The sequence below is a fragment of the Phasianus colchicus genome, chromosome Z (assembly GCF_987193195.1).
Source record: "Phasianus colchicus chromosome Z, bPhaCol1.hap1.1, whole genome shotgun sequence".
Lineage (NCBI taxonomy): Eukaryota > Metazoa > Chordata > Aves > Galliformes > Phasianidae > Phasianus > Phasianus colchicus.
The window spans coordinates 66,260,208-66,270,920 of NC_143476.1; the positions used below are offsets into that span (position 1 = coordinate 66,260,208).

Consider the following 10,713-nt stretch of genomic DNA (forward strand, 5'->3'; position numbering starts at 1 on the left):
TGTAGACACCATGGAGGGGAAGCCAGCTCAAGCCCAGGTTGCATCAGGGCTCTTCCCATTGGTGCCTTGTCTGGGATCTGCAGCAGCAGAAGCTGTGGCGTGGCACACCGCGTCTCATCGCTGCAGCACTCAGATGTGGCTCTCAGATGATCATAGAATCATCGAATCACAAGGTTGGAAACAACCCATAACATCATCTAGTCCCACCGTCTTCACACTACCACTGCTACCACAAGCTACTAAACCATATCTCGCAGCTCCTCGTTCAGACGCCTCTTGAACACTGCCAGAGATGGCGGCTCCACCACCTCCCTTGGCAGGCCATTCCAGTGCCTGACCACTCTCTGAGAGAAGAAGTTCTTCCTTCTTAAGTCCAACCTCAACCTCTTCTGGTACAACTTGCGGCCATTTCCCCGGGTCCTGTTCGTTGCCTGGGAGAAGAGGCCAAACCCCTCTTCACCACAACCTCCCTTCAGGAAGTTGTAGAGTGCAATGAGGTCTCCCTTGAGCCTCCTCTTCTCCAGGCTAAACAATCCCAGCTCCCTCAGCTGCTCCTCATAAGACTTGTGCTCCAGACCCCTCACCAGTTCAGTTGCCCTTCTCTGGACACGCTCCAGGGCCTCAATGTCTTTCCTGTAGTGAGGGACTGAACTGAACACAGTACTTGAGGTGCGGCCTCACCAGAGCTGAGTACAGGGGGATGATCACCTCCCTGCTCCTGCTGGCCACACTATTTCTAATGCAGGCCAGGATGCCGTTGGCCCTCTTGGCCACCTGGGCACACTGTAGGCTCATGTTCAGCCGAGCATCAACCAACACCCCCAGGTCCCTTTCCTCTTCACAATCATCCAGCCACTCGTCCCCAAGCCTATAGCGCTGCATGGGGTTGTCGTGGCCAAAGTGCAGGACCCGGCACCCGGCACTTGGCCTTGTTGGAAGGCCTCATTCCATTCACCCCAGCCCAGCGATGCAGCTTATCTAAGTCCCTCTGAAGGGCCTCCCTACCCTCAGGCAGATCCACACCACCTCCCAACTTGGTGCCATCTGCAGACTTACTGAGGGTACACTCAATCCCCTCATCTAGGTCGTCAATAAAGACATCAAACAAGATAGGCCCCAGTACCGACCCCTGGGGGACACCAATTGAAACAGATCGCCAGCTGGACTTCACTCCATTAACCACCACCCGTTGAGCACGGCCCTCTAGCCAGTTTCTTACCCAAAGGAGGGTGTACCTGTCCAGGCCACGGGCAGCCAGTTTCCCCAGAAGAAGCCTGTGAGAGACCATGTCAAAGGCTTTGCTGAAGTCCAGGTAGACTACATCAACAGCCTTTCCCTCATCTACCAGTCTGGTCACCCAGTCGTAGAAGGAGATGAGGTTGGTCAAGCACGACCTGCCTTTCATGAACCCGTGCTGGCTGGGCCTGATCCCCTGGACACCCCGCACATGCCGTGCGATCTCACCCAAGATGATTTGCTCCGCTACTTTCCCTGGTACCGAGGTCAGGCTGACAGGGCTATAGTTCCCCGGATCCTCCTTATGGCCCTTCTTGAAGATGGGAGTCACATCAGCAAGCCTCCAATCCTCTGGGACCTCTCCAGTTAACCAGGAGCGCTGATAGATGGCCGAGAGCAACTCGGCAATCACCCCCGCCAGCTCCCTCAGCACCCGAGGGTGTAGGCCATCCGGTCCCATGGACTTGTGACAGTCCAGGTGGAGGAGGAGCTCCCTGACTGTCTCCACCTGAATCGCTGGGGGTGCTTTCTGAGTAGCGTCCCAGACTTCCAGATCAGGGCATAAAATGCCCAAAGGATAACTGGTCTGGCTGTTAAAGGCAGACGTAAAGAAGGCATTGAGGACCTCAGCCTTCTCCTTGTCCTCAGTGGCCACATTCCCTGCTGCATCAAGCAAAGGATGAGAATTGTCCTTGGTTCTTCTTTTGCCATTGATATATTTTTCTAAAAGGATGGTTTATTGTCTTTTACTGCAGTGGCCAATCTGAGTTCAAGTTGGGCTTTTGCCTTCCTAACGTCCTCCCTGCATACCTTAGCTACTTCCTTGTAATCTCCCCAACTAGCCTGTCCCTTCTTCCAGAGGACGTAGACTCTCTTTTTCTCCCTGAGTCTCAACAGTAGTTCCCGGCTCATCCACACCAGTCGTCTACCCCTGCGGCTCGCCTTACGGCACTCAGGGACAGCCTGTTCTTGCGCCTGTAAGATTTCCGTCTGGAGGAGCGTCCAGGCTTCCTGGACCCCTTTACCCTTAAGAAGCGACTCCCAAGGGACCCGTGCTTCAAGCGCCCTGAACAGATCAAAGTCCGCCCTCTGGAAGTTCAAGAAAGTAGTTTTGCTGGTCACTCTTTTGACACCCCCAAGAATAGAGAATTGTACCGTTCCATGGTCGCTCTGCCCAAGACGGTCCCCAGCCTTCACTTTTCCCACCAGTCCTTCTCTGTTAGCGAGGATCAGGTCTAGCAGGGTACCACCCCTGCTAGGCTCTCCTACCAGTTGCATAAGGAAGCTATCTTCCACGCACTCTAGAAACCTCCTGGACTGCTTCCTCTGTGCTGTATTATACTTCCAACATATGTCAGGGAAGTTGAAGTCTCCCATGAGAACAAGTGCTGGCGATCGCGTGACTTCCGCGAGCTGCTCATAGAAAGCTTCATCCAGCTCTTCATCCTGGTTAGGCGGTCTATAGCAGACCCCCACCAAGATGTCGCCACTACAGGCCTTCCCCCTGATCCTTGCCCACAGACACTCAAGTCTGTCATTACGAAGCCCAAGCTCTTCAACATCAAAACAGTCTTTGATATAAAGGGCCACACCACCACCCTTCTTTCCTCGTCTATCCCTTCTGAAGAGCTTGTAACCATCTATCACAGCACTCCAGTCATGGGAGTGGTCCCACCATGGTTCAGTAGTAGCAACAAGGCCATACTCAGCCTGACACAAGGTCATAATTAGCCAGATATTCCAAAGAGTTGAGTTATATTAGGAATTAATCAAGATGGTTTGCTTTTGGCGACGCGCTCGGCTTCCGGGTGGACGCATTCTGCACCAAAGCAGGGAATTGCCTTGGCGGGATGAGGCAGCAGCTGCCGGGAGTCACCATCCTCCGTGTGGCAGCAGAGCTATGACACAGCAGGGGCAGAGCCAGGAGCAGAGGGGTCATCCCCTACACATGCAAAGGCAGCCTACAGGGAGCACGTGGCGTGGCAGGCAGGCAGAGACAGAAGCGCAGACCAGAGGCCCACAATCCCTCTGGGCTGATGCGTGCATGCAGACGCAACTCCTGAGGAGTGAGTAGGCTGCCCAGACTTTTGGCTCTGGGGACCTCCGGAACCTAGGGGTTCCCCATAGGACCAAGGTAGGTGAGGGGTGTCATGGCCACAGATGCGCCCAACTGCTTGAGCAGCTGCCCAGGCTGAGAGAGGAGGTTGCCAGTCTGAGACGCGTTCAGGCGTCCGTCTGAGAGGGAAATCGATGCCTGGTATCACAGGGTGGCACGGACAGACAGACAGCCCTGTCTTGGGGCCCAGCCAGGGGAAGGTGGCAAGCAGTCTCCTGACCAGACAGAGGGCAAACATGTGCAGGGTGAGAGGCTCTGGACCCTTGTCTCTGTTCAGGGCGAAAGGAGAAGCCTCCCCCTTGCCCCTGAGGTGCCATGAGCTGATAGATTTCAGACTCTGGTGTGGGAGAAGGAAGAAGCTAGGGACAGCAGCTTGGAACTGGAAGGGGATGGTGACACTAAGAAAGTGCAACCAAGGGCCTGAATCACAACCAGTGCCACTAAAAAAGAGGTGTAATTGGAGACTTCTTGCTGAGGAGCACTGAGGCACCCGTCTGCCGCCAGATACCCACTCCACAGAGGTCTGCTGCCCACGTTAGGGACATCAGGAAGACAGCGTCTGGAACGGTAACACCAGTCGGCGGCTATCCTCTCCTGGTCTTTCAAGCCAGGTCACACGAGGCTGCAACCAGGCAATTAAAAAACATCAGAAAGGACCTTGCGTCCCTTGGGAAGGTGTTGAAGGGGTCAGCAGTGCAGGCAATGTTCTCCTCAGTGCCCCTGGCTGGACCCGGGGATTGGGCAGCAAGAGGAGAACTGACCAGTTGAATGACTGATTGTATGAGTGGCGTCATGCCAAAGGCTATGGCTTCTATGCAGGAGAGTTGGACTAGATGGCTGTCAGAGGAAAAGAGAATCACAGAATCACAGAACTGTAGGAGTTGGAAGGGACCTCTAAAGATCATCAAGTCCACTGTAGCCGGTCTTGTTTCATACCTTTATTGGTGATCTGGATGACTGAATGCACCCTCAGTAAGTTTTCAGATGATGCTGGATCAGTGGGCTGAGGCCAGCTCTATGAGGCTCAGCAAGATTCAAGTGTCACAAGCACTTGAGTCACGACAGCCCCATGCAGCGCTACAAGCTTGGGGCAGCGTGGATGGCGTACGTGGTGGAAAAAGGTCTGGGGGATTAGCCAACAGCCACCTGAACACGTGCCAGCAGTGTGCCCAGAGAGCCAAGAGAGCCAGCGGCATCCTGGCTTGTATCAGTAATAGCGTCGCCAGCAGGACCGGGGATGCAATTGTTCCTCTGTACCTGGCAACAGTGAGGCTGCAGCTGGAGTAGCGTGTTCAGACTGGGGTCCTTCTCTACAGGGACGACACTGAGGTGAGGCAGCTGGCCGGTTGGGAGCAGGGAGACATAAGATGTGCAGGTGGAATCCTTGGTAAACGTGGAGATCAAATGGAAGAGATTACGTTATTGGGAAGACAAATCAGTGGGATATGGGCCTGAAATGCCTCGACCTCAGAGCGGCCATGGTAACAAGACAGCGGCCAGCACAAGGCGAGTGCAGGCATGGGGTGGGCAGGTGGAGGCAGAGTGCCCACGCTCATGCTCCGCCCTGCGGCGTGTCATGGTTCCGAGGGCGAGTGGGCAGCATTGTGATGTCAGCATGCTCGAGCTGTGAGTTCAGAGGGGTGGTCCCACCTCTGCCATTGCGGTCGTGACCGGCGTTTAGCGATGGTTGTCGACAGCTCTCTCTTTGTCCCCGTAACCCTTGTCCTTCTCCATGGCCTCCTGTTCCTGGTGGCCAGAGTCTTCCTGCTCACCGTGATCCAATGCCTGCAGGTAGGGGAGATTTGAGGGTGGGGGTGACTTCTGGCTGGGGGACTTGGGGCTGGGGGAGTCGGGAGCAGTTCTGCGGGACCACCCAGGAGTGTGACTGAGTCATGTCCATGTGTCCGCAGGCCGCCAGACAGCACCTGTGGAGGAGAAAATGGTGGCAGCGAGCAGCGGCACCGGAGCCAGGTAGGTCCTCTGACAGTCAGGCCGTGCCCCAGACTTGCCCGGGAGCATCCATCCCCAGGCCGGGCTGAGCCTCAGGGAGCAGCCGAGCCCTGGCCCAGAACCTGGTGCAATATATCCTGGCCAGATGGGCCCAGGGCACGGACGTCCAAACTTTTTGGCTTGTCTGGGCTGCATTGCATGAGTAGGAATTGTCTTGGGCTGCCTATACATGAGTTGCCCTGAAAGTAATGCCTCCTATTTATTTCCATGGAAACTACTGATGTGCGGAATCAAACTCTATAGCCCACGTGAGGTTATAAAGCAGCTATGTTTATTACAGCGCCGGGTGCGAGGGCGTATCTCCTTCTAACTCGCACACCGAGAAGAGCAGTGGTTACATACTTATTAAAGACATAACACATACATATTCTTTACAGTCCAAGGAAATGGGCCGTCATTCTGAGAAATTACAACTTGTGGTCTCACCTCCTAGAGCATGCGCCCTAAAAATGTGGTGGTTGTTGGATGAAAGCTAACAGTCTTCTATTAAAAAAGGACGTGCCTGGCCCAGAGCATCTCTGGAGACCCTGTCCCGCTGTGGCTCATGGACCTTCCCTGTTTTACAGGTGCCGAGAGTCAGTTGGCTGGGCACAGGAGCCCCCAGTGCGAGCCACGGTGCCCCTGCAGTGAGGCTGACCAGGAGCTCCAGCAGCTGGTTCTGTCAGGGTTGCCTGAGCGCAGGCCTGTGCTGGGTTCTGGCTTCCTGCAGGCGGCCTGGAGGGACCTGGAGGAGCTGGCGGAGTGGAACAGCCTGTCATGCCAGTACTGCAGCTCCCCTGAGGTCCAGAGCTGTCCCGGGAAAGGCAAGGTCGAGTCCTTGAACGTGCCCAGCACAGTCTGCTCCCCTGGAGCCTCATGGAGCGCTGAAACCCACGCAGACCTCAAGATGCATGTGGCCCGGAAAAGCCTGGAAGTGCAACTGGGGAGCCTGCCCCAAAAGCTCTTGCTCTCCCAGCAGCAGGCTTGGGGAAAACAATGCCGCCGCATCCTGCCCAAGCTTATCAAGCCAGGGCAGACCCAGCCTCTGCTGCGGCGAAGCCTGTGCCCCTCGCTGCAGGCCAAGGCTGACTGCATCACAGACAACATTCTCAAGAAGCAAGAGATAAGAAAGTGGGGTGAACCCAACCCTACGGAGCTCTCCATGTACCGGCTGGTGCCATGTCCCCCTGGTCTTCTGCTTCCCCGGAATGTGGGTCTAACCGGGAAGGTCATCCGGCGGAAAGCTCATTTCCAGGGCCAGGCTGAGCAGCAGGGGCATCCCAGGAAGGAGCAGCAGTGCCGCCCCAAGGAGTCGGCAAAGATTCCTTTGCCTCCGAGCCACAAGCAAGAATGTCCCACGGCTACCGCAGCGCTTCCTAGCCCTGCCAGCACATCGCTGCGAAAGGACGTCAGCTGTCAAACGGACTCTACAGGCCTGCGTGTGACTGACATCAAAGCCAGCAGCCAGCGCCGCAGGGCAGCACTTGCCACCATCTCCAAGCTGCAGCTCAGTCAGGCCACTTTTGGGGAGCTCTCCATGCACACGGCCAGAAAATGCCTGGAGGTAAAGCTTAAGTGCTTCCCTGTGGCAGTGCGGAAGTCCATGCAGCAACAGCGTGAGGCTCTCCTCACCCACCCAGCTGGCAAAAGGGCAGTAAGATCCCAGCTGGCTTGCAGATACTTCCACAGCCCTCCAGCTCTGTTCCTGAATGAGGAGAAGCGCGAGGGCCTGGAGCTGCACATCCGCTCCATGAAGCTGGAGCGCCTTGGGAACCGCCTCATCTCAGGCAGTCCAGCTGTGTCCCAGGAGGAAGAATCTGCCAGCACATATGTGACTGCACCATCCGAGGCACCTTGGGCTGAGGCAGGCCCCAAAAGAGATGAGAAGTGCCCTAGCAGAGGCGAGAGCACCTGGAGTGCCAGAGCGGAATGCAACGGCTTTCAGCCTGTCAGGCGAACATTCCGTGGAGTGCAACAGACCACCACCACCTACCGCAGCTCACTGTTAAATGCCTGCGGTGACCCTGACTGCGACCCTGTGGCTGCACCAACTAGCAAGACGGTCTGGGGGAAGATATTCCCGATTCCTGCAACGCTGCGGATCTCTGTCTCTAAGCACGTCCACCTTGCCTGCAAGGGGAGAATCAGAGAATGATAGAGTCAGTCATCTGTGGCCAAACTCAAGCAAGGAAATTGAAAGTCACGCCAGCCCCTACATTCTGTCAGCATGTTTGGGCGTTTATAACCAGAGGAGCATGGACTCAAGTCAAGCTCAGGTCTATGTCCCCCTCTAGAGTTGACAGGAGAGAGGAGCACCTCTCACAGAGACTGCTAACACCAGAGTCTATGGCAGAAGCCCAGTCTGGCAAGAACCATCAGTTCAAGCTACTCAGACTGGTTCACTGGGCGATTTACTCTTAATATTTGGCAGATCTACCCAGCCCGATAGGTATTAACAGGCACTGAAACTTATTTTCCCATCACTACCACCTAACTCGCAAGTTTTAGCCACTACCTTACAGTTATCTCAAGCACAAGCAACAGCTTAGCAGTGTCTCCAAGGAGATGCACTTGTCATGGAAAAGCTAAAGGCAACAAGGCACAGAAGCTCGGGAAGCTCTAAGAATAGAGCAAACGTGCCAAGACTGTCAAGACAGCTTTGCAAGGCACATACGAGAGGAAGGGCCGGGCTCAGTGGCACGCTTTCTGTACAAAAAGCCTATTTTTCCCCCTAAATAAATACAAAAATACCTACTTGTGCCAAAGAGCTTTTTTCTATGGGGGCCTCCCTGGGGATTGAGGGGGGAGATGGGCTCAGGAGTACCAGGGAAGGTGTGCTGTCCCACAGGAGGACGTGCAGATGAGGATAAGCCCCGGCAAGTTGGCTGGAGCTTCTCCTTCCCCCTGGCCTGCCCCCTGGATTGCCGAGGATCGCCGCTTCGGAGCTGGTTCAGCCAGAAGCGCAGCGACTGATCGCGAGGTACAAGGGGGTTTCGGTCGGTTCCCTCACTCAGGGATCCCCGAGAGAGCAGAGTAGCCGGGTAGCTCTCGGCCGGGCAGTTCTCGCGAGAGCGGACGTCGCGGCGGGGCCGTTCCCAGGGCAACGGCGGGAGATTTAAACGGGCGCAAACCCGGAAGAAGCCCTTGATTGCCGAGGATCGCCGCTTCGGAGCTGGTCCTGCCAGAAGCGCAGCGACTGATCGCGAGGTACAAGGGGGTTTCGGTCGGTTCCCTCACTCAGGGATCCCCGAGAGAGCAGAGTAGCCGGGTAGCTCTCGGCCGGGCAGTTCTCGCGAGAGCGGACGTCGCGGCGGGGCCGTTGCCAGGGCAACGGCGGGAGATTTAAACGGGCGCAAACCCGGAAGAAGCCCTTGATTGCCGAGGATCGCCGCTTCGGAGCTGGTCCTGCCAGAAGCGCAGCGACTGATCGCGAGGTACAAGGGGGTTTCGGTCGGTTCCCTCACTCAGGGATCCCCGAGAGAGCAGAGTAGCCGGGTAGCTCTCGGCCGGGCAGTTTTCGCGAGAGCGGACGTCGCGGCGGGGGCGTTGCCATGGCAACGGTTCCGCACCCACCCCTTCTTGCTTTAACAAGCCTCGGGGAGGGCAGCGACGCGTCGCTGCCCACCAGAGAAGGTGTGTGGGAAACACCTGGGCTTATCTGTCGAGGAGAATCAGTAAGCCACTCCTGCACGGAACTCCCCAGCAAGGGCGGTTTTCATTGCCAGGTTGAGTGTTAAGTGCGGGGGCTCCTGTTAACGACCCGGCAACGGTGCGGGGGTAGTGCCAGCACTACCGGCAGCAGGGCGGGCCTGATCAGGCACACCCCGTTAAGGCTATCTAATAGTGTTGGTGTGCCTGCTGGTTTTCAATGCCTGCACCCCGGAGGAAGGCTAATAGCACAAGAATTGTGGAGTCCCAGGCGGAAGTCCCATGCTCCCGCAGAAAGAAGACTGCGGCCATAAAGAGTGTGGAGACTCAGACTGAGGCCCCAACGTGAGATGCTAGTACACAGGTCGCTGGCTGTCATGAGTGCCAGAGCCTGGCCTTTGCAGTGCTGGGTGATGACAGTGGTAAATGTATAAGATGTGACCAACTGCATGACTTACTCAGCCTTGTGGTTGACCTGAAAGAGGAGGTAGAGAGGCTGAGGACCATAAAAGAGTGTGAGAAGGAGATTGACTGGTGGTGCCAGTCCCTATCGGCCCCGAGATCTGGGCGCATAACTGAGGCATCATGTGGAGCACGTCACCCCCCCCTGCCTCGTAAACAGGTGGGAGAGGGGAAGCGGCATGTGGGTGCGGGGAGCCGGCGGGCTGACGGTGCTGCAGTGAGCCTCCTGTCCTCTCCTCCTCCTAAGAACAATTCAAGAAAGGGGGAGGAGTGGAAACATATACCGGCTCGACAAAGTAGGCGTCCCCCATCCCGACCATCCTCGGCTCCCCAGGTGCCTCTGAGTAATAGGTTTGAGGCCCTGGAACTCGAGGGAGAGGTGAGTGGGGATGTAGGGGGAGGTCAACCTGTGAGGTTGCCTTGGGAAAAGCACTTGGCCCCACGCCTCAAGACTGCCTCTGCCCGGAAGGACAGAAGGGTGGTTGTTGTAGGAGACTCCCTGCTGAGAGGAACGGAAGGTCCTATATGTCGGCCTGACCCTACCCGCAGGGAGGTCTGCTGCCTCCCTGGGGCACGGGTCAGAGACATTTCTAGGAGACTTCCTGGTCTGATTCGCCCTTCCGATTATTACCCGTTATTGATAATCCAGGCTGGCAGTGACAAAGTTGCAGAGAGGAGTCTCAGAGCTATCAAGAAAGACTTCAGGGGACTGGGGTGGGTAGTTGAGGGAGCGGGTGTGCAGGTGGTGTTTTCTTCCATACCTTCAGTGGCAGGGCGGGATACCGAGAGATACCAAAAAACACACCTCATAAATAAATGGCTCAAAAGTTGGTGCAAATCCAGGGATTTTGGTTTTTTTGACCATGGGGAAACTTACTCAGCACCTGGCATGATGGCAGCAAATGAAAGTAGTCTGTCTCTGAGGGGGAGGAGGATCTTAGCTGAGGAACTAGCAGGACTCATTGACAGGTCTTTAAACTAGGTATGAAGGGGGAAGGGAGCAAAATCAGGGATGTCGAGCTTGAGCGAGTCATTCCAGGGCTCGTACCGAACCTGCTGGGCGACGACAGTCAAGTACGAAGGGATGGACTGGGGCAGGGGGGTGTTGGGGATGCTGCTGTTCTAGGGGAACCTAGACCATCTATAAAGGCGGTGCGACGGAAAGCCGAGCTGAAGTGCCTTTATACTAATGCACGCAGCCTGGGAAACAAGCAGGATGAGTTGGAAACCGTGATGTGCTTAGAAAATTACGACCTTGTTGC

At 56.0% G+C, this 10,713-nt stretch overlaps 2 protein-coding genes across 2 annotated transcripts; one reads left to right on the forward strand and one right to left on the reverse strand.

The window, feature by feature from the left end:
- Positions 1 to 1,959: 1,959 nt before the first annotated feature.
- On the reverse strand, positions 1,960 to 4,374 carry LOC149913052 (uncharacterized). The gene is made up of 2 exons (XM_090131892.1): positions 4,289 to 4,374; positions 1,960 to 4,189 (listed from the first exon to the last, which is right to left on the reverse strand). Exon 2 carries the CDS (start codon positions 2,959 to 2,961, stop codon positions 1,960 to 1,962), a length of 1,002 nt encoding a protein of 333 aa, XP_089988018.1. The 5' UTR covers positions 2,962 to 4,189; positions 4,289 to 4,374.
- Positions 4,375 to 4,924: 550 nt separating this feature from the next.
- Positions 4,925 to 8,413, forward strand: LOC149913053 (uncharacterized). The gene is made up of 3 exons (XM_090131963.1): positions 4,925 to 5,143; positions 5,263 to 5,323; positions 5,929 to 8,413. The coding sequence occupies exons 1-3, from the start codon at positions 5,036 to 5,038 to the stop codon at positions 7,494 to 7,496; spliced, it is 1,737 nt and encodes a 578-aa protein (XP_089988089.1). The 5' UTR covers positions 4,925 to 5,035; the 3' UTR covers positions 7,497 to 8,413.
- Positions 8,414 to 10,713: the final 2,300 nt, after the last annotated feature.

Bases quoted from the DNA above. Each gene is read 5' to 3' on its own strand.
- LOC149913053 (XM_090131963.1), top strand. From the start codon at position 5,036: ATGGTTGTCGACAGCTCTCTCTTTGTCCCCGTAACCCTTGTCCTTCTC. The intron at 5,144-5,262 runs GTAGGGGAGATT...ATGTGTCCGCAG, and splicing joins CCGTGATCCAATGCCTGCAG to GCCGCCAGACAGCACCTGTG. The intron at 5,324-5,928 runs GTAGGTCCTCTG...CCTGTTTTACAG, and splicing joins AGCAGCGGCACCGGAGCCAG to GTGCCGAGAGTCAGTTGGCT.
- LOC149913052 (XM_090131892.1), bottom strand. From the start codon at position 2,961: ATGACCTTGTGTCAGGCTGAGTATGGCCTTGTTGCTACTACTGAACCA.